General features: G+C 40.3%; 1 protein-coding gene across 3 annotated transcripts in view; it reads left to right on the top strand.

Moving 5' to 3' along the window:
• The window catches only part of mpped2a (metallophosphoesterase domain containing 2a), a 47,307-nt gene extending 26,213 nt beyond the window's left edge, over positions 1-21,094 (top strand). For all 3 annotated transcript variants that reach the window (XM_077519437.1, XM_077519438.1, XM_077519439.1), the window contains exons 5-7: positions 18,359-18,474; positions 20,347-20,460; positions 20,554-21,094. In XM_077519437.1, the coding sequence (XP_077375563.1) occupies positions 18,359-18,474; positions 20,347-20,460; positions 20,554-20,672 (349 nt within the window). In that variant the 3' untranslated portion in view covers positions 20,673-21,094. The remainder of the gene's footprint in view (positions 1-18,358; positions 18,475-20,346; positions 20,461-20,553) is intronic.
• The last annotated feature ends 471 nt before the right edge of the window (positions 21,095-21,565 follow it).

Below are 21,565 nucleotides of genomic sequence, written 5' to 3'. Positions count from 1 at the left end.
CCAGATCATTCGTAATGCAAGGCTCCACAACTTCCGATGTATTTCGTGTCACCGAAGTGTGAATTTAGTTTGGTGCACAGTAGTGATGAGCCAGTAGTGACGACTTTTAATAAACTACATGTATTTATTTATTCATGTATTTATTTATTTTAGTTGTAAGGGTGTTTACATTAAATTGTTTTTTTTTGTCAGTTTTCTATATTTATTGTGATCATTAACAGTTTTACTGTGCCTCCTCGTCGTGTGCGACATTAATTGTGAACGTTCAGTCGATATGTGAGTATCCCTACAAGAGAAATAAATGTATTGCTGCGCTGCAGTTTCCTGAACTTTTCTGAAATTAATTTTCCGTTGACAGCGGTGTCATGTTAATTTGAGTAGTATTTCAGAATTAATGAGATAATGATTTATTGACGTTGAATATGAATTTATATTTAATGGAGCATAAAATCGTGAAACAACTGTTGACAAGGATGGATTGCGGTGGAAGTTGCCGCTGCTTGGATATGGCAGGATGCTTTCTCTTTCTCTCTGTTTCTGTGTGCACGCATGTGTATGCTGCTTCTTTTACAGTGAGGCCGAGAATATGGTTGTGCCGCTTCAGCGTGTGCGCGAGTTTGTGTGCGAATGCGCGTTGGCGTAAGCTTTTTCACCTGTGTCAGCTGAGTGAATGAGAGGGGTTAAGTGATGGATTTGTGATGGCGCCCTCACTTTTTGCAGCGTGACGACTTAGAGCATTCCCTGCTGAATGACTCACCCGACATACACAAGCCAACCTGTTCCTCACTTGGCTGTTATGCCCCGTACGGCCTGTTTCACATCTCACTGAGTGCTCACTGAATGCCCCCACCCCCACACCAAGGTAAGCCCCAAATATGTCAAAGGGAGAGTGATGAGTCTTCGGCAGCGCCTAATAAAGCTCTCCTCAGTGGCCTTGTGCACATCAGTCACCAAGCAGCGAGGCAGCGGTCTGCCTCACGACACGGACGCCATCACATATTTGAACATGGGAAAGGGCTGACACAGCCAAATTTTTCTGATTGTTGAGCTGAATATGTATTGTATATAAAGAACATATTTAAAATTTCAAAACAGAATCAATTGATTTTTGTTAGTGTAATTTGGCTACCAGGGCTGCTTGACCCTCACTAGTATCAATATTAATCACCTTTTTGTCATCTTGACAGCTCCATTGAATTTTCCGATGGCCTCTGAAAATTGCATTCAGTTATGCACAAGTGAAACAACAGACAGAATGCAGTATTTTTATTTATTTATTTTGGTTGCATAGCTGACTGCTTGACCTGGTCTGAGGTGAGATCGGTATTTGTCCGTGACAGTGTGGAAAGATATTTAGTTGGAAGGTCATAGTTCCTGTTATGCTAATCTGTATTTGTGTGGGCGTGAATGACTACGTTTACATACAGTCGATAACCCCTTCAAAATTTGAAAGGCCATGTTAAACGCACACAAAAAAAAGACACAAACATGCTAAAAACCTGAAAAAGAGCCCTGGGTTACCCTTTTCCTAACCCAAATATATAAACACTTACCAGGGAACATCCTTTGTACCTATTTTGGTTTATGTTCTGCGCGTAGTCTATTCGAAAGAAATCTTTGTGGGAGCTACGTGTTTGCATGGCGGCCATCTTGCGTTACCACTTGCTAAACGAGCCAAACTTGAGTACATTATTTTTTCCTCTGCGTTTTCACGTTCTTTTATGTCTCCGCGGTGAAAATGCCACAGTGCGTATATATACACACACTTATATGTGTGTGTATCAGTGTGACATGCAACCCATTGGAAATATATAAGCAGAAGTAAACAAAATGGTGAAACCGAGCGATGCAGGACAGAAAGCGGTAATGACATCTATTTGCGTAATGACGTTGTCCGGTATAGATTGGAATATGTATGCTAGGTGAACATTGTTCCCTTCACGCATGTAAAGGGGATTTATCCCGAATGTTTCAGAATTTTGACTTTAACCTGAATATGGAATGCATGTAAATGTTGTCAATGTGTGTTTTCTGGATAGCTCAGTAAACCTGTTCAATCCGTAACCTGGCTTAATTGTCCTTCAGTGAGAATGCCAAGAGAGAGATGATGAACTTTGTATCATGAATACATCAGTGACAAAACATGCAGATCCCCCATAAATAATGCTTTCAACTTATACCTGGATGCTTTTCATTTTCTGCTGTTGTCACAAACATCCATCTGTGGTAGTGACGCACTTAGCAGCCATCTATAAATGTGGGACATCTCATCCTCAGCGAATTTAAAATTAGATGATGCCATGTCTCCTGTCATTTGCTGTATTTAATTAATGTCATGATTCATGTGTTCTTGCAAGAATGAGTTTTCCCGTTTTAATAGCAAATTATTGCTTGTTTGACCCTTAATTTTCCTTATTTACATTTTTTAATCAAAGTGCAAACATGCAATCTGTAAGTATACATTAATTTGCATACCTGCTTTCTTTGGTGAACAAGCATTTATTGTTTTGTTTTTTTGAACAACATTGTACAATTATTGGCAATTTACAGTGTGGTTGTCAAATTTAAAAAAAATTGCAAAGAATTATTTTTAAGTCGTTTTAGGCTTTTCCAACAATTTCTTCATCGGTAGGCAGTTTATAGTATATATTGTAGACATCAAAATCACATTGTCGATAGTTTCATATGATTCATAACAACATCATTTCCAAGAAACAACGCCTCTCAGGAAAAATTTACCTCTGTAGACAGTGAGTTGCAGTCTGACATGTCATGACATCTGTGTAAGTTTGCTTCACTTTTACTTAGCCAGCCTTGGTTGTAACGTTTCACCTTTTTGAGTTTAGTGAATGGCTTTATTCAGTGCAAGTTCTCCCTTAAGCACAAAATCATCATCCTTGACGGCCTTTATTTCCGCTGCTTTAAAAAAAAAAAAATCCAAGTGCCCTTTGCTCCAAAAGAACAGACAAAGGTCAATGACGTTCCTTTTGTCCTGGTGAACTGCAGATCATTCATCTGTCAGATGCAAAAGGAAGTTCACTTCTCCTTCTCCAGTATTTATTTTTTCCTGTGTCACGTTTGACCTCTCACTGGCCTAAACCTTCACAGTGGCAATGCAACTTTGTCGCAGTGTTGTTCAAAGGTCTCTGAAGTGTGAGCTTTCTGTAGAGTATGTGCTACCAAGCTGTTTTGTGTCCCATGATATATTTGGTGGGTAAATGTGATGAATGATTTAGAATTCCTGAAGACTCCTTCAAATTGAAGGCGATGAACGGATGACAAGTTAGTGGTGTTATTTAATTCAGTTCCTGCAGAGACTCAAATGAGGTGAGAGTGTGAACAGAAGAGACATACGATGAATGCAATGTCCAAAGTTCAAGTTGACGAACTCTGAAAAATTAAAGCATTTTTTAAAAATTAGGTTTTAGTTGGCTTATTTGTCTGCAGTTTCCCCCCTCTGATCTGCAAAATTCCACAACTCAAAGTAGGTTGGCTTTGGCTTTTTACTTTTTTAATTCTTGTACTGTTATGTTTTCTCCAGCGTCTTTACTTGCCCTTCAAAGTGCACTACATTTGCAAGTGGATTCATTTGATTCTTGCCTCTTAAACGGTTTGTTTTCTCCTGGAGGAGAGGTTTTTTTTTTGTTTTTTGTTTTTTTGTTGAAGTGGAACCTTGGCTTTAAGCGACAATAAAAGAACGTGCACCTTTGACAGCCTTTGGGATGGAGACAAGGTGGCACCTGATGAAGGACAGCAAAATTGAAAAGGACACAAGGAAATGTGGCTTTTGTGGAAAAACATAGCAACCAGAATAATATATTATTTAATATTTAACACTACTTGGATTTTTGATTGTTTGGTCATTTCACCAGCATATGTTCTATAATTTTTTGTTTGTTTTTTGTTACGCCCTAATGAGTGTTAAAGCCCTTTCTTTTTTCTTTTTAATTTATTTTGCTGTTAAATTTCTGCACTTTCTTCTACCACTGATGTCTTTGTTTGTTCAAAGCAGAAAATTGGAATTAAGCCTGAAAAGCTATTAACCACTTCCAATTAGCTTTGCAAAAGGCGCCACAGACGCATGTTTGTCATAAGCTGCATTCAGAAGAACAATGCGCTTCAAACGCACGGTTTTTACTTAAATGTGTCAACAATCTTCCACACTTTACCATCTGTCCAGGAATTGGATGAAAAATAACGCTGGCGCTTGTGTGCCACGTAAATTAAAAGTGCGCCGCAGACCTGGAACCACTGCAGCAATTCTTTTAATTAAAACAGGAAATAATTGTTGTCAAGCGAATGTACTGAGACATGTGAGAGGGAGGCTGAGCGAGAGACGCAAAGAAAGCCAGCAGGAGGAATACAGTGGGGGATTAAAGACAGTGAGCGAGTGTTACAGACTCCTGGCCAGCTTGCTGCTGTAATGAACATTAGGGCTGCGGCATAAATTTAATGACCTGTGAAACAAACAGCGTGGCTGAGACCAACGCTTCTGAATGCTAAGTGGCTCTATCATTAATACTAGTTCAGAGATGCCACTGTGTAAACACACTGTAGGTCTCTTTAGCCTGTAAGGCTGTAAAACACAAGGTACGTGTGTGATGATGATGCACCACCTCTGCAGCTCTTTGGAAAAGGGTCACACCTCTTTGTGTACCTGCACAATTAAGGCTTGCTGCCCATTAACCGAATACCTGTTCTAACTAAAAGGATATGGATAGATTTCCTGCTAATGAGCATCAAGTTATTCACCTTATTAATGAATAGTTTAGTAATGTGGTACTTGAATTTTTTTTGGCATAACTAAAAAATGTGATGTTTTGACACTCTCAGAGAGGCATGAAAAATTATTATTTTTTAACTTTCATGTTTTCAATGATGTAGAGCTAGACCACTTAATTGAGAATTGCTACATTTTACTTAACCTTTTCAACTAGCTAATTAAAGTACTGTGAAAGACATCTCAGTCTCAAATCACACCAATAATCAGAAACATCTTTGGCCAATTATGTAAAAACACACAAGGAATTTGGTCTCAGTAGTATGAGCTGCGCTAGTTAGAGAGTCTTTACATAATGTAAGGGTACCCTTAGTGTTGTAGTGCTGACCAATGACAGCTATGCAAATGATGGACTATACTATGGAATTCTGAGTCGACAGTTTCGGGAATTGATGGCAAGAAGCTATTGGAATGTCTGCTGGTTTTAGTGTGTATAGTTTGATAGTGTTTACCTAAGGGGAGGACCTGGAAGAGGCAACGTAACACATTTTGAATTCATACCTCTGGTAGTGTCAGTCACTCACTGAGTGTGTAAAAGTGTGTCTTTGCGTTGGACAATGTGACAAAAGTTTTGGTATTGTTAGAAATGCTAGACTTTGAGGAAACAATGCCGACTCAGTTTGTGCTATAATGTTCAAAAACCTTCCACTTAGATGTGGATGTCAATACAATGGCCGAACAAGTCTACTAACTCTTTCCCCATATCAATGTGTGGGGTTGGGAAATCTGGTTTCTATTTCTCCCTCCTGTCCTTTTGAAATAATGTCTCCTGTTCTCCTAATGTAGCTATTGTCTCTCCGCTCTGTGTACATTATGCAGGTATTTTACGTTTTGGAAGAGAGCTCTGGTTGTGATTAGGAGCAATGCATGCTTAATCAAAAGATGGAGCACTGTGGGGAGCAGGGAGGAAACTAAACTACAGTAGCCCAGAGCCAGCCAGATGTCTTCAACATGAGGACGGATACATGGCATGGGCACGCAGCTCCAGGCGATAAAAAGCAATCACAATCCCCTGGAAGCGAACCCAAGACGGCTCAGTTAGCAGCCGGGGAGTACATGGCAATGAGTCGCACCTCTCACCCACAACCCGACCTCCGGCTAGCGACTCATTTCAGACAAAAGATGCTAAAAACTCTTGCTAAGTAGCGGTGGGCTTCTCCGCTGTCAATATGTGGGGCAGTGTGTATGTGTGCGACATCTGAATCGGACCATCTGTTTGCTCGTGATGTGCGCTGGCAAATCCTGGGCTCAATAGGGCGCCATCTTGTTTTGTGTCCCACGCTGTGTCTCCTGCTTTGAGTGGATGAATATTTGAACAGCAGAGGAAGCCCTGCGTTGTGCCCGTCTTGCACGACCCTTAATTGTTATGACCTTTTTTTCAGTGCTAAAACACAGATTTAATGTTAAGTGGCATCTCACTGGATAGGCTGTTGATCACTTTGATGTCGGTGTGACAGGTTACCAACTGAGTGCTGGCACTATTGTTTTGCTGCGCAAGTGAAAGCTTCCGATAAATAAGTAATGCATTCAGTGACAACAAGGCTGAACACAGCCATTGAGTCCCAAATACAGTCAATGATGGAAGAATTTTAAAACGGGGGTGGTGAGTTTGATATGGTGCTATTAAAGATGGAAAACATTAACTTGACTAAGATGGAAATGGGCAAATGCTCAGAATTCCAAATATGTTTTTTTTTTTAATTGACTTGATATTTTTGTGTTAATGTATTGACAATTTGGAAATTGTTTCTTTTTGGTTGATTCATTTGTATTATTAATTAATCCATACTTTACCCATCACTGGAAGGGTTTATTTTGACAAATACTGTGCATGCAAGATAGTTTGCTAAAATGCTAACAGTGTTGCAGGTTTGCTCCACTAACTTCTCTTCACGTTGTGTGGTCAAAAAGGAAGATGTGGATTGTGTGCAGTGAGCTATCAATCACAGCAGTAAAAACAGCTTCATAAACAGAGAGGTGGTCTACCTGCAGCCTTCTGCTCACTTGTGATACCATTAACATCATCCTGCTGCACTTCCTTTCCTTCCTGCTGACCCTACCACAGCTCCGCGTGGCAAGAACAGGACATTGCTTATCTCAATTTGCTCAGGTTTGGATCCCCAGCCTTGATGGCAGCCACACGAAAGTGTCTGTGGCAAAATTATATGCCAAATTATTGACCTGTCAGTCACCAAGTAAGCATTTTGTGTTTCAGTTTTTAATTATCTATTTTCAAAGTTGTTGCTTTTAATACAAATACAATAAAATATTCCAGTAGAAACAGTCGACACTTGCTATTGATGCCTGTGTTGGTCGAAAACGTCCGCATGCTATGGTTAGTCCGAGTTTGGCAACTAGAATGAGCCAAAGCAGCCGTAGCAAACCTGGGCACCGCCATCTTACTTTCCACTCTCGCTGACTGTCAATCAAGAATCTAATACGGCTGCTTTCAGATTTGTGATTGGATGAGCGAGCCGGCGAGTAGAGTGAGTGAGCATGTGTATGGCATAGGTTCTCAAAAAAATAAATAAATAAATAAATAAAAAAAAAAGAGTAAAAAAAAAAATATGTGAATGCTGTACTGCGAATATCCGGAAGTCACTATACTCCATTTGGTCATATTGGGACCCCTGACCACAATTTGCTCCCTTTCATAGCTATAGCAACTTGCGTCTCTGTTGTAGTTCATCCCAAAGATATTTCAGAATTGGGTTGGTTGAGGTCACTGCTCTGAGGTTCTTCCACATCAAACTCAACCACCATTGATGCCATACACTGAGGCACAGTCATGCTGGAAGTGAAAGTTTCGGGGGTTTTCCCAGTTGAGGGGAGATGTGGACCACGTTTTGGCAAGATCAAGAAGTAATATCCATCGGGAACTTGGAAGTCTACTCGTCCTACTTGTGAGTAATTAGCAGATATTAACATGCATCTCAATACTTAGGTATTTGTTGTACATTTGTATCGGCGCTACATTCTGCTGTGTGTAATCTGTGTTCCAGCTTGTTGTATACAAACCCTGGAGACCAACAATAGCAGTTTGTGTGCTTTCCTGTGCCTATTGTTGCTGCTGCGTCTCAGTGCCCTCGCTAACATCCACTTGTTGTGAGGTCAAGACAATAGCTGCGGACAGAGTGGCATGTATCTGCACTACTTTGACCCGGCGGCCCTTCCTGTTGCCTTTAACACCCCCCGCTCCCCCCACCCGCGATCTTTGACCTCTACAGCAAAGACTGTCAGCCTGTTATGCTGGTACAAGGCAGGGTGTTTTCTCAGCGCTTTGACAGGTCTGTGTTCAAGCCTGCGGCTTTCGTTCCCCGTCTTTCTCGGGAGGAAAGTTGCTCACAATACAGAGCAAAAAAAAAAAAAAACTCTATATGCAAAATTGTACTGTAGCTTCATTTGTCCTTGACAGAAAAGTAAAAGCTTTTAGAAACAAATCTAAGGAGGTCATACATTAAAAAGTAGTTATTGTTCATAATGACGTTACACAAGGTAACAGCAGGGTGTGGATTTTGGTTGGCTTACTTCTACACTAGGGCTGCTGAGATCAAAATCGTCAACCGTTAATTTAATAGTCAACGTTTTTTTTGTTTGTTTGTTTGTTTTGACGCTATGTTTTTCTCTCGAAACATCCTCGCTCTGCCTGTCTGTAATCCAGGTCATCCGTGATGCAAACACAAGCACTATGGCTAATGCAGGGTGCGTTTGGAAATAATGCTCGGAGCGTGCATGTTGTGACTGATGCCCTTATCAATTTCTGACAACAGGATACTCAAGTCTGGAAGCTAGCCTTAGCACATACAGGTTACGGTGTTTGTTTGATGTAACGTTGCTTCATGTGATGTGATGAAAGTTGAGACTGATTAGATCTATTGAGAGGTCAAACTTCCTAAACTTGAAATGATTAAAATCTCCGATAATGTCCATACCTATTGAAATGTACTTTCCGGTGGTCTTTCAACTGTTCGTGAAAGTTTCAGGTCAATATCTTTTTCCGAAGGTCATTTGAATTTGCTGTGACTTCGTTAATGTTATTGGTACGACCATATATCATTATAAGGAGAGTTAAATATAGAATTAGAATACTGTATATGAATATCTCAATTTTCGTAGCCAGAGCCGGTCAAGATAAGAGCGGCTTGTTGGTGCGATATGCTGCGATTTGAATATGATCTGATTAGTCGACTAATCACGACCGACCACTATCATTGACGAATCGACTAACAACATAATCATTTGTGGCAGCCCTATTACAAACTTACTTTTCATTTAGCTTTCATTCGATGTATGAGACACACATAATGGAAAGATTCATCCAATGGAGCTTTTTCTCATAGAATAAGATGAATTCAATGAGGGTACACATCATTTTAGTGGTGACTGACTGCGAACAAGGTCAGGCTTTCAAACACGGATTAATATGAGAACAAGTTAAGTGCATGACTGTGTCTAGTGTTGTGACATTCATCGATAATAATGAGCTTTGTTTGGCACATTGAAAGTCCCAACAAACAGTGAACTTCAATTGATTCTTTGTATCAATAGTTGTAAACCTGCTGAGAAGGAAGTATGAAGAAATGCAGTAACGACAGTAGAAGGGCTTATCTGATATGAAATGATCGGGTAATCAAACTTATAGGTCTGATTGTTTCCATCTCAAGCTGTTATCTGTCTTTAACCACACCCATTTATAATGGAATTTATTGAAGAAAATATTGTGGAACAAAGTGCTATGTTTTGTTGATACAATCAATTGGAAGTTACATTTGGACGTCAATGTGGAATAATTAGAAATGTTGGTGGCCCCTCCCTTACAGGTCATTTAAATTCATATTATTTGAATCTTTAGAACAAATGTATATATGCAGCAAGCGGGCACCAATTTAAATCCCATGCAATCCATCATTTTTTTTCCATTGAAATTGCTCTAGGAAAAAAAAAAAAAAAAAAAAAAAGGCTTTAACGTGGTCCTTCGTGGCAAGCTGGGAATGAAACGTGGCCCGTCAGTTTTTGTCAGCGAATTTCCCTGCTCCCTCATTTCCCAGATATATTATCCTCGCTGCCTCCCTTCACTCCACTTGCCCCCGCCACCCTCCCCTGTTCCGCATTGTTCTCCCGGATCAAGTTCACGGAGGTCGGGGCTGGAGAAGGGTAATGGGACCCATGGCCCTGTGTCTCAGGGCAGGTTGAATAGGTCTCTACCCCTGCCCGCCACCCCCCCACCCCTCAGCCCCCATACGGGCTCCGTGAATAGGACCCAGATTCCTCTTCTTTTTATTAGTCTGGTTTCTAGTTTCCGTCGACCTGCCCAGCCTTCTAGACTTCCATGTTCATATCCGTGTTCCCACAACACCTCACTGCTCTTCCTGAGCTCCACCTGCCACATTCACAAGCGGGCACACACCAGGAACATTGCAGCTTTGTGCTCCACACGCACACGTTTTATTAGATCGCAAGCCTCCAGACACAAATATTTCACATAAATAGTTTTCTGCCATCAGTGAGTCTTCTGCTGAACACGGCGTTAGTTCCATCTATATTTTATAGCAAGCCTGCTATCTGTTATCACTTCTACTGGGTCGCTTGATTGCAGCACAATTCACTCGATAGTCTGCCTCACTTTGCTTTCAGTCACGTGTTTTGATGTTGTTGTTGTCAATCAAACGCTGTGAGGAGGAAATTGTGTTTTAATGGCATCCCATTAACTTTACCAGCTCATTGTTATATTGCCTGACAAAATCACCACAAATCAGACTTCATAAGAGATTTATGGCTGTCATTTTAACAATTGTGAGATGTAAGCAAATGCTTTAAATTAGCCAGATGGCGTAGTTGCACCATTTACGAGAGCTGGGCAATAACTTCAAAATCCAAATTTTATATGACAAGCTTGTCATCATAGTAGAGTAGACAAGAAAAGAACAAAGTTTATGATTTTAAGATAATTGTGTTGAAGTGCGTTCCTACAAAGTTCGCCAAACATTTTATCATGGATGAAGGGGGGAAACATAGATAACAGTAAAATGTTGTGCTTCATTTAGGGTCTGATTTACTGAGAGCCCAAATAGTGCAGTTGGTAACAGGTTTAAAAATGGTGGTGACTGCTGTGTTTAAGAGGGTTTTATGTTTTGGGTTAGCAATAATGGCCTCCATGGAATAGTTCGAAGAGAACTGCAAGCACAAAATGAAGTTTGAAGTGATGGAATTGGGAGTGTTAACTTAGTGGTAGGGGTGTCAGCGATGACATTTTTTAAAAATCATAATTAATCACATGGCTGCAATAGTTAACTCACAATTAATCGCAAATTTTATATCTGTTCTAAATGTACAGTAAAATGAACGAATAACTTACATAATCATCTGTGACCTCCAGAAACAGTTTGTTTTGTTTTGTCTTCCATTAACCCATTCAGGCCAGGATCACGTGACTGTGCTTCTCCCTTTAAAGCCAGGAGAGCGGATATGTCACTTTGTTTTGTTTTGACCAATTCTTGGTCTCTTACCAATGAAATGCATCCGAATATGCACGAGAGGGTGACGTGGGCCTCGTAGCATGTCCTGGAATTTTATTCGAGCATTTACGGTTGACGCAGATTTGCGGGCGCGAGTTATGAAATATATGACACGATTGACGGTGGCGTGGGAGGAATTCCAACACACTGTTAAGAAATATGTTTGTAGACAATGAGGATGTTGAAAATTTTGGCGGCTTTGTAACGGAATGGACGATGAATAATTACCACTTAATCCCCTGAGGTTATTACGTCTGCGCTCCAGTGTTGAAGGTTAATGTATATGGAGTTATATACCTGCAGATGAGACATTTGTTTTTTTAATTGAAGGCTTATAATAATAAAGTGTTTGTACGAATGCCACAGGTGTAAGCTCTAAAATGTTTTTGGAATTACATTTCTATCTGCATCAGAAGCTGAGATATCAATTATTTAAAATAATGTTGAAATTCCAGGAAAATTTCAGGTTTTCGGGGGTGACTCAAAAATCACCCTTAGGTTTTAGAGGCATGTTTTGACAGGCGCTTTAGGCCTTAATGGGTTAAAGTGGTTTCACTTTCTGAAAGCTCTGATGTACTCTAAATGCGAAGGATTAGCATTTACACATGCACAATATTGACGTTTGTAGTTCCGTTCTACAGCATTGGACAACTAACACTCTTCTTCTCGTTCTCATAGTCACACACACACACGGAGCACCAGACCTGTGTGTTGTGAATAGCTGGAAGCTGCCAGGTCAGTGAGCGCGGCTGCGTTTGCGACGAAGCATCTGCTGGCTCAGACAGCGGTTGTTTTACGTCGCCGCTCTGCGGGTCAAACTGCAGCTGGCTTCATCTCAGCATGGAGACGAACCCTGGGGAGAGCGCAAACTTGAGTGTGCGTGCACGCGTGCATGGTTGCAGCCTTTTCCCAAGCGGGCTAAGTCTGGTGGCCAAACCGTTAGCGTCTTGGCTTTTGGCAGCATGACCGCAGCAAGATTAATCCATTCCACACTCCATCAGTCACTAGGCACAGGTTATTAGTGCGCGCACACACACTCTTCACCCCTGTGACTTCACTTTCCACCTTGTCCCCAAAGTTTGCAAAGGTGGCCTTGATGGTGAGAGGCCATTTGTCAAAAACCTCCACTTGGCTCCTTTTAATAAGGCGACCTGGGCTCTGGGATTACACACACAAACACGCACACATGTTGGACTGCTTTGCACATTCTCATACAACTGAGTGTCAGGTAGTGCACCCCATGAGGCTTATAAAAGTCCCATTAACATGGCCCTCCTCATTGGTCCTGACAGGTTGATCAATAATAGACCCCAACCTGCTCTGACCTCAGGGCCTCACTGCCTCGAGAGGCCAGGCACGATGGATCGCTGGGTCTACACGCACACTCACCTCTCCCTTGTTATCTGGACACAATGCAGCATTTTTCATACCTTCCCGTGTCCAGCACCACGGTGATACCCGGTGGTGCAGCTACTGCGGCAGGTCTCTGGCTTTTAAAGGTGCAGGATCAGAGTGCATCTGACACTCGTTTTGATCTAGCTACCCAAGCACACGCGCACACTCCTCTGTTTCTTTCCATAAGATTTTGTCCACCTGCATGTGTGAGACACAGGGAGAACGTGAAAGAGAATTTTTCATGTGTTCATTTTTGTCTGTGGGTTTCTTTGACCCGTTTTGGAATATGGGTTGTAGGTAGTAATGCTCACACTTGTGTGACGGTCAGTGAATGCAGTCATCAAGCGACTTCCCCGTGTAGACACTCCACGGCTGTACTCAGTCTCAACTGCAGCAAAAACAAGATGTGTCATGTATAACATGAAAAATGTATGAATATAAGAAAAGGGGGCTTTTGGGAGCAGGTAATATACAATGGCGCATTCAATAGAATAAAAGTTTGTAACATGTATGACTGTTTTGCATTGATATTTAATTATAGTTTTATGAATGTAATAGTTTGATTTGGAGGTAGGGCTGTGCAATTAATCAAAATTCAATACAATTTAAATTATTTCACTACATAATTACAAAATCAGCATAATCGTGTGTGTGTGTATATATATATATATATATATATATATATATATATATATATATATATATATATATATATATATATATATATATATATTTATTTATATATATATATATTTATATATATATATATATATATATATATATATATGTATATATATGTAATTTTGAGTTGTTTCAATTGCTTAAATTTATACATTTGCACCTTTGTATTTCATTTTAATATAACAAATGTAATCAATTTTGTTTCATCCCAAAGGATGAATAATTAATGTTTCAAAGAATTTTGTCTTAATATTTGTTACGTTTTCTTGTTTTGTACCAAAAAATAAATGATCATCCTAATCATGATTTCATTTATTACCAATATAACCGTGATTAATATTTTGTAATAATTGAGCAGCCCTACTTGGAGGGAAATAATCAATTTCCATTAATCCATCAGTAGCTCCTAAAGGATTGTTTTCAACCTTTTAGGCTCCACTAGCTTTTAGCAATTTTGCTTTTTGGCAGATATCAAAATGATCTGATTTGAAGTTCTATAAATCCTTACAACCTTAAACTGCCTTAGTTGTCGGGATTTCCTAACTGTAACGGCACAGTTTTTTTGTTTGTTTGTTTGTTTGTTTGTTTGTTTGTTTGTTTGTTTGTTTTACGGCACCTCAGACACAGTAAACTTACTTTATTATTAGTCTGGTCCTCTTGAGCCCAAATTGGCGAATGTGTGTGAGATGCATCAAGTCATACACGGATACAACAGCGAGACTTTCAGGCCCAGTCGAGTTGCCTTCAGCAAGAATGTGAACAAAAATGATTGCAGTGCTCTTGGGAGCGCCTGAGCTTTATTATTATTATTATTATTATTATCATTGTTGCTGTTATGATGTTTTTCAATTACAATTCATTGTGGCCTTGTAGCCTCATTTTGATCAAACAAAAAGGTCCTCCGGTGCTGAGCGTTGGGAGGTATTGTTGGCTGCCTCGGGACCCAGAAAGAGGTTAACAGCGGAGTCGTGCCCCTGCAAGAGCCACGACGTCCTAATGATGTCCAACAGCTTAATTGAATATTGGCGTTCTGCACATGAGGACTAAATTGCTTCTGTCTGCATCACCTCCGCTGCAGGCTGATTTTTAACCCATTTCCGACATTTGATTCCCCGGGGGATCATTAAATGTGCCTGTTACCACGGTTACCAGCCTTTGTGTGTCGGAGCCAAACACTGTGATTTGAGTTATAGAAGATCCCTCTTTTATTCTCTTCTCTTACTTTGACTTTTTTTTTTTTTTTTTTTTTTTTTTTTGACGCTTGTGCTTTGTTTCTGTGGCTTTGTTTCCATGGCAACAAGATCCAGATGGCAAGTGTCAATAAGACATGACAGCGCTCTAAATATTATCTCTCTTTGATAATGGACTAGGGCTGTCATTTAATCTTTTAAGTGATTATTCCATCGAATAATTACCCCCACAAAACCCATAAAATTTTAATTTTTCTTAATTTATTTGTTCATGCACGAAGGTTGAACATGAGTTGAATCAAATGGATATAATTATTTATTATCTTTTGTGCATGAGCATTATTATTAAACAGTGCTAGGGGTGTGAATTGGCTAGTACCTGACGATTCGATTTGTATCTCGATTCATAGGTCACGATTCGATTCGACAATTAATCCTGATACAAATTTGTAAGTCATTTGTTGCAATTTTTGTACTCAAATTTAGAAAATACTAATCAATAAACTTCTACATTTACACTGTAAGATGTGTATGAAAATCTATTATTTATTTATCTGAAACTTCAGTCTTATAACTGTGAGCCACCGTATTTAATATCCATGTCTGAACAGCATTGAAATTAAATATTAGGGCTTAATGTTCCATTCATATAACATTCTTCCATGCTCAAGGTGTGAACCCAAACGCTAAGTAAGACGTTTTGTTGAATATTTTTCCATCAAAAATTGATGTTTAAAAATCGATTTGGCCACCTATTGAATCGATTCAGGAATAAGGCGCTGTAATATCACAATATATTGCCGAATCGATTGTTTTTTTTAACGCCAATAAAATTAGCCTATGCTAAACGGGCATCAGTCATGATTAGCATTAGCACGCTAGCAATTACCATTTAAGGTAAACAAACACTAACCACTATTCAGTTCACACATAGATCATATCTACAGTACACATGTAATAGTGTCTTAAAAGTCATTTCCTTCAACAATAGTACATGAGTAAATGTCTGGAGCTACCTGTGTTAGCTACAATGAGCTCAATAACTTCGTGCATGTGCAAAAAAGGTCCATGTAGAAACATGAACAGCGACGCAATCATGGTTCCGGCGGAGCTTCGAGGCAGTCATTTTCAGTCGACCTATTTTTAAAGTCGATTTATCTGACTTGGTCGACGTTTTTCCCCAGCCCTAATATGGACATAGACTGATTTCACTGTACTATATATACCATACTCTTCTGTACTATCCTTCATAAGTCTGTATATTCAATTGTAAGAACCAGGAAACCATCTCCCCTTTACTTGACTACGCTGCCATTAATCTCAGCGGGGCTTGAAAAATGCACTTGCGCGGAAGGTATATTTCACATGCCGACGTCTGACAATGGGGCCGTTGTGGCGGCGGCTGCAGCGCCCTGCTCTGCATTCAGTCAGGACCTTTGGCTCGCCTCCGGATCCACGGCTCATGTCAGGGGTTTATGTTTCATCTCCCAGATGAATGCGTTTATACAGCGCAGCGCATGTGAAAGACCCGGCAACAATCTCGCTCTTCATAGGTTTTTCTTCGATGATTTTCTGAATGCGGAGGGCAAATAAAAGTGTTTCGCCATTTTTCAAAGCTTGGCCTTGTTGTTCTTAGTCAGACAAATGTTGCGCTGGTGTCTGGTGCGTGCAGCCAGGCGAGCACGCCAGCTCAGCTCTGATTCACGGCTTTCTAAGATTGTTCCCGCTGCAGCCGCCCTATTTCCCTGGCAGAAGTGCTTAGTCTTCCCAGTAATCCATTAGACTTCCATTAGCTCTGATTTGTGTGATTAGTTCTAATTAATCAGTCGAGTCTGTGGCCTTCGCTCCCCTTGCTCCTCACGTTTAATTTTTAACCTCATTTCTCAGCTCTCCACTGAGCGAGCCAATCGAAGCGCGGGCTTGGGAGGCTGCCTTTGTCTCCCGGCGCACGCACGCACGCACGCATGCGAGCACGCTTCTTCCAATCCGGAGCTGTGACATGCTCCTTTCTCAACCACCTCCAACACGTCTAAATAATTTAGTGCATTGTTTTAAATTTAGGAGCTGCATAGAGATATTGATGTCACGTTTTACAAGCTAGAGTTTGTCTGTTTGGGAGTGGACCTGCTCTGTGCTGCAGTGAGTATTGATCAGCCAGGTGACCCATCCTTCATTGTAACTGGACTTAATGATGTTTTCGGAGGCTTCATTTCCCTTTCTGCTTATGGTAAACATAACGGCATTTTTAAGTAGCTGTTGCAGTTCAAGTCAAAGGATAGCAGATAGTACAGATTTTTGTAAAAATATGACATTTACCAAATTGTGACTTATGAGGTTCCAGGCTGATGCTAGACATATATGGAAAAATTGGAAATCAGTACAATTAACCTCGTGTCGGTGGGTGAATAGTACCAATACCATGTTTTGGTATCGGGACAATACCTGGCCTTATTTCAATGGTAAAGATAGACAGTTACGTTTTGTTTTGTTTTTCAGGGCTGATACCGATACTGTTTGTAGCCAAGGAGGCGGATAACCAATATTTAAAGCCAATATTCATTTTTACTAAAAGGGAAAATATTGGCATCAAAATTTAAAAAGCAAATAAACTATAACTTTGAACTTTATCATTATGTTTATATAACAGATTTTATGATTTGCATAATATTATAATAACAATATCTAATTATAATATTGGAGTTTTTATTTTGAATCTTAGTGGAAAGACATCTTTCTTTTATAATTCCCAGGGTCATCACTTAAACAAGTAAATAGCTCCCTATTGTGTTCTACAGTAAATAAAGTTTTCCAAAATTTCAAAACATAAATTTTTACTTACCTTTTACTTTTAATTTCAAAACAGAAGCAGTATCTCTGATTAAGTTAACTGAAAGTTTAAACAAGTAGTTCTCTGAACTTAACAGTTTTAAACTGATTGGCTGAATGATTCTTCAAAAAGGCCGACGCTGATATTTGTCAACATGCTCATTATTGGCCCCGCCTCATAATGGGCCTGGCTAATCGGTCGAACCCTACCAGACGACCTTACGATCAGGAACTAGAAATGACTCATTCCATGCAATATTTAGAAAAATTAGGGGTTAGGTGTAGCCTAATTAAAGTGTCATTTTTTTCTTCAGGTCCATGTTAAATATCAATGTCGCAATATCTGATATGTTTCTTTCTACAATATTGTGTAGCCTGCATTTTGATGCAGTTTTCCCCCTGTAGTATTGCATGAGGATAATCTATCTTCCTTAGCCCTCTCGTCAGCCCTCTATTGCCATTAGCACTATTGTGATAAATGAAGGCTCAATTTATCAAACCCCATCCACACCAGTTTCTCGCCGTCCTCCCGCACGTTCGCAGAACCTCTGCACACTTTCGTTTTCGTTGATCACTTTCCATCCATCCCACATTTGCCACTCACTCAGCCACGTGGAGGCTCGCTTTGTGTCTGCCAGGGAAGACGCAGCTTGTCGCCCCGGAGCTTGCGCACTCTGATCCAAGCCGCCGGAGGTGGCCCGGCTGCTGTCAATCAATCCGGGAGGGGGTCGCTGAGGGTGTGATGTTGACGCGTGACAACAACTCCCCGCTCTTCACATATTCCCTTCTTTATTTTTGGAAAGCGGCCGTGTGTCCTTGAATTGTAAGCGCACTCGTATAGTGCCTGCTGAAAGATTATCAGTATTAGTTTGCATCTTATCACGTATGGTTTGTATGTCCGTATATGTTTACAGGCATTGTAACGATGACGTGACGATGTTTGCTGTAACGATGTCGACGCGATCTTGCAGGTCTCCGTGGTTCAACGGCTGGGGCTTCAATCTGCCTCGGGGTCAGTCTCTTCTGGATAAATGGAACCTGGTCCCGGAAGGCATCGACATCCTGATGACCCACGGCCCGCCGCTGGGTGAGTCCAATTAACCAATCGCAGCAAACCAGCGCGTCTAATGGGTTTGTACCTCATTGTTCCAAATTTGCACGGATGTGAAAGCAAAGGTGGCGCAGCTGGCGAAACAGTAGCAGAGCGGCCAACCGTGAACACACTTCATGATTCAATATTTGCGTTTGACTTTATGAAAGCAACAAACACGTATTGTTGATTTTATCACCACAGACTGATTGTGTTTTTTCTCTGGGTGTTTCGTCTCACGTTTTTTTTTTTTTCTTTTCTTTTCTTGTGTTCTCCATCTGGTTTTATTGAGTGATTTCCTTCCCCCTCGCCTACGGAGGGGCCGCTGCTGCCACCGCTTCTGGGTTTGATTGCATGGAAACTCCATTTTGTAGCACGCTGACAGATGCCACAAAACAAGCACAGGGATCCGATTTTGGTTGGAGGCTGACTAACCAAATAGAAACGTCAATACTCTATGCTGCTTGTCTGGAGGAAAATATTTTAATCATATATAGAATTGATTCAAATGGAGTTTGTCTAAATTTCAACTATAAGTTTAGCAGTAATTAAATGGTTACTTATATTTTCTTTTCTTGAAAAGGGAGTCGTCATTGTTATTTTCATTGTAATGTTAGACCAATTTACAACCGTAGAAGGAACAATGGAAATTGACCCCAAGTAAATTACACTAAATGTAAAACTACGGTCATGCGCTCCATTTTACTTAAAAATCAGTTTACCAGCTACTCATTTTTTTTCTTGTCCTTACATTCCTTGAGTGTTTTTCAAATAATGGCCATTGGAGGTGACGGTGTCATTTCTTGAAACATGAGTATCGTTTCCATGACAAGTCAGAAAATGGGCCTGAGGAAGTGAAGTGTTTCAAACATAGCTAATAAGGGAAGTCAACCACCCCCCCCAAAAAAATATTTACAATGTTGTATGCAGCCCCACTAGTCAAAACGTGCTATTCTTATACGTTTGTGGAGTATGAGATAAGCAGCAAAATCATTCTGTTTTTACACATCTTTGGGCGCGACCATGTTGCCACTTGCTGTCGACTGAAAATGACATCACAGTTGCTGGTTGTTAGCCCCGAGCAACTGTCATAGAAGATGCTAAAGTAATAGCAATCTTGGGGAAAGTGAGGTGCATGCACTTGAAATGAGAGAAGAAATGAGCAATTTAGTTCTATTGATATAACTAGGTTTTCACAGACTGGGAAGAATTTGTGCCTTTTCGTAGCATTATCTTGCCTGTGTGTATGTGTTTCAACAGTGTTAGTGTGTGAATAATTACTGTTGAAGTCGATGCTAGTTTCCCGTTAGCATGTCGACGAGGTCCGCCGTTGACTTTAGCATTAGCACTAGAAGTGTTTTAAAATGTTTTGTATTTAAGTACACAATGTCTGTAATTCTTCTTATTGTATGTTTAGTTTTACAGTAAATTACAACTTGGGGTATTAAACAGCTTTAAAGATGTTTAGGGATGGCAGAATTACATACGATATATGTTTGCTAGGCATTAGAGAAGAAACATGGTGCATTCAGGGTACTTTCACATTGTTGGGAACTTGTAAACGCACCGTGTTGTTCTGCAGTGCACATTCTAACGTTTTAAAGATGAGGATAAGTCAAAATCATGATTACATTTGGATTAATGGACCAGCCCAAATGGAATCACAGTTCTGACTAAAAACAGAATGTTTGGTTGCTTACATTGAAATGCATTGAAAATGGTGTCACTTATGACGACAAATAACGAATATTCATGACCTTTTCTTCTTCTTTTTTTTTAAGAGACGTGATGTTTAAATTACTTTCTTCCGTCTCCTTCCTTGTCACACTGCAATTGCAACTCATCTGGCGTGTGTTTGTGTGTATGCAGGTTTCCGAGACTGGGTTCCAAAGGAGCTGCAGAGGGTTGGCTGTGTGGAGCTCCTCAACACGGTCCAGAAGAGGGTGCGACCCAAACTGCATGCCTTTGGAGGCATACATGAAGGTAGGCCGCCATTTTGCTTTTCACGTAGATTTGGACACATTAAATATTGATTTGACCAATTCCATGATAATATTTTGACGTTGCGTGTTCCAGGCTACGGCATCATGACGGACGGTTACACGACGTTCATCAACGCGTCCACCTGCACCGTCAGCTTCCAGCCTACCAACCCTCCCATCGTGTTCGACCTGCCCAACCCTTCCAGCTCCTGAGAGCAGAGCAAAGGGGGGGCAGGCGGTATTTGGAAATGATAATTTTTTTTCTACAAATATGTCAAATTAAAAAAAAAAAAAAAGAAAGAAAGAAAAAGAAAAGAAAAGTAAGAATGTGTCTTTGCAAAACTGTCGGTTCTCTCCAAGAAGGCTTGGAGATGTTTTGGGATAAACTTAAAGGAGAATATCGGTGTTCTCCTCTCTCTTTTTTTTTTTTTTATTCTTTTTTTTTTAATGTTGATCTTTTGTGATTGTATTTGCCACTCACAATCAACATGTTTGACGGATTTCACATCAAGACTTTCCAATATTGTTTTTGTCAGCTGTCACTTTTCATCTCAAAACCGCAGCTTGATGCTTTTTATCACAGGGAAGAACAAAAAAATAAAAAATCCATCGCCTGTACCACTGTTGACAATAAATGCAGAAAGAATTTTTTTTTGGGGGGGGGGGGGGGGGGGGGGTCACCGGTATTCTCCTTTTCAAGGGGGGGGGATTTTGTGATTAAACAATCTTTCTCTTGATAAATATTGGTCAGATGTGTAAGATAAAATGATGCTTTGTGAATTTGTACAAATTCTTTGTTTGGTTTACATTGACCAGACAATGGATGCCATTTATGTTTTTTCGCTGGTTGTATCATCTATTTTGGGTTTAGTTTTTATTTGTGTTAGTTTTTTCTCGTCAGTTGCGCTTTTCTTATTGGCTGACAGGGACGCTGCCTTAAACTAGCTTTAATGTTCTCAGCTAGAGCTCCACTTTTTCTCTCTGCGAGATCAGAGAGAAGAAAAAAAAAAAGTCCTTATTTATTGCCCAACTTTCCCGCTCGACAACACCGAACTCACGCAGGGACCGAGAGCTATTGAATTACAGCCCAAACGGTTACTTTATAT

The sequence above is a fragment of the Festucalex cinctus genome, chromosome 4 (genome assembly GCF_051991245.1).
Source record: "Festucalex cinctus isolate MCC-2025b chromosome 4, RoL_Fcin_1.0, whole genome shotgun sequence".
Taxonomy (NCBI): domain Eukaryota; kingdom Metazoa; phylum Chordata; class Actinopteri; order Syngnathiformes; family Syngnathidae; genus Festucalex; species Festucalex cinctus.
This window is presented reverse-complemented; position numbering and strand designations above follow the sequence as displayed.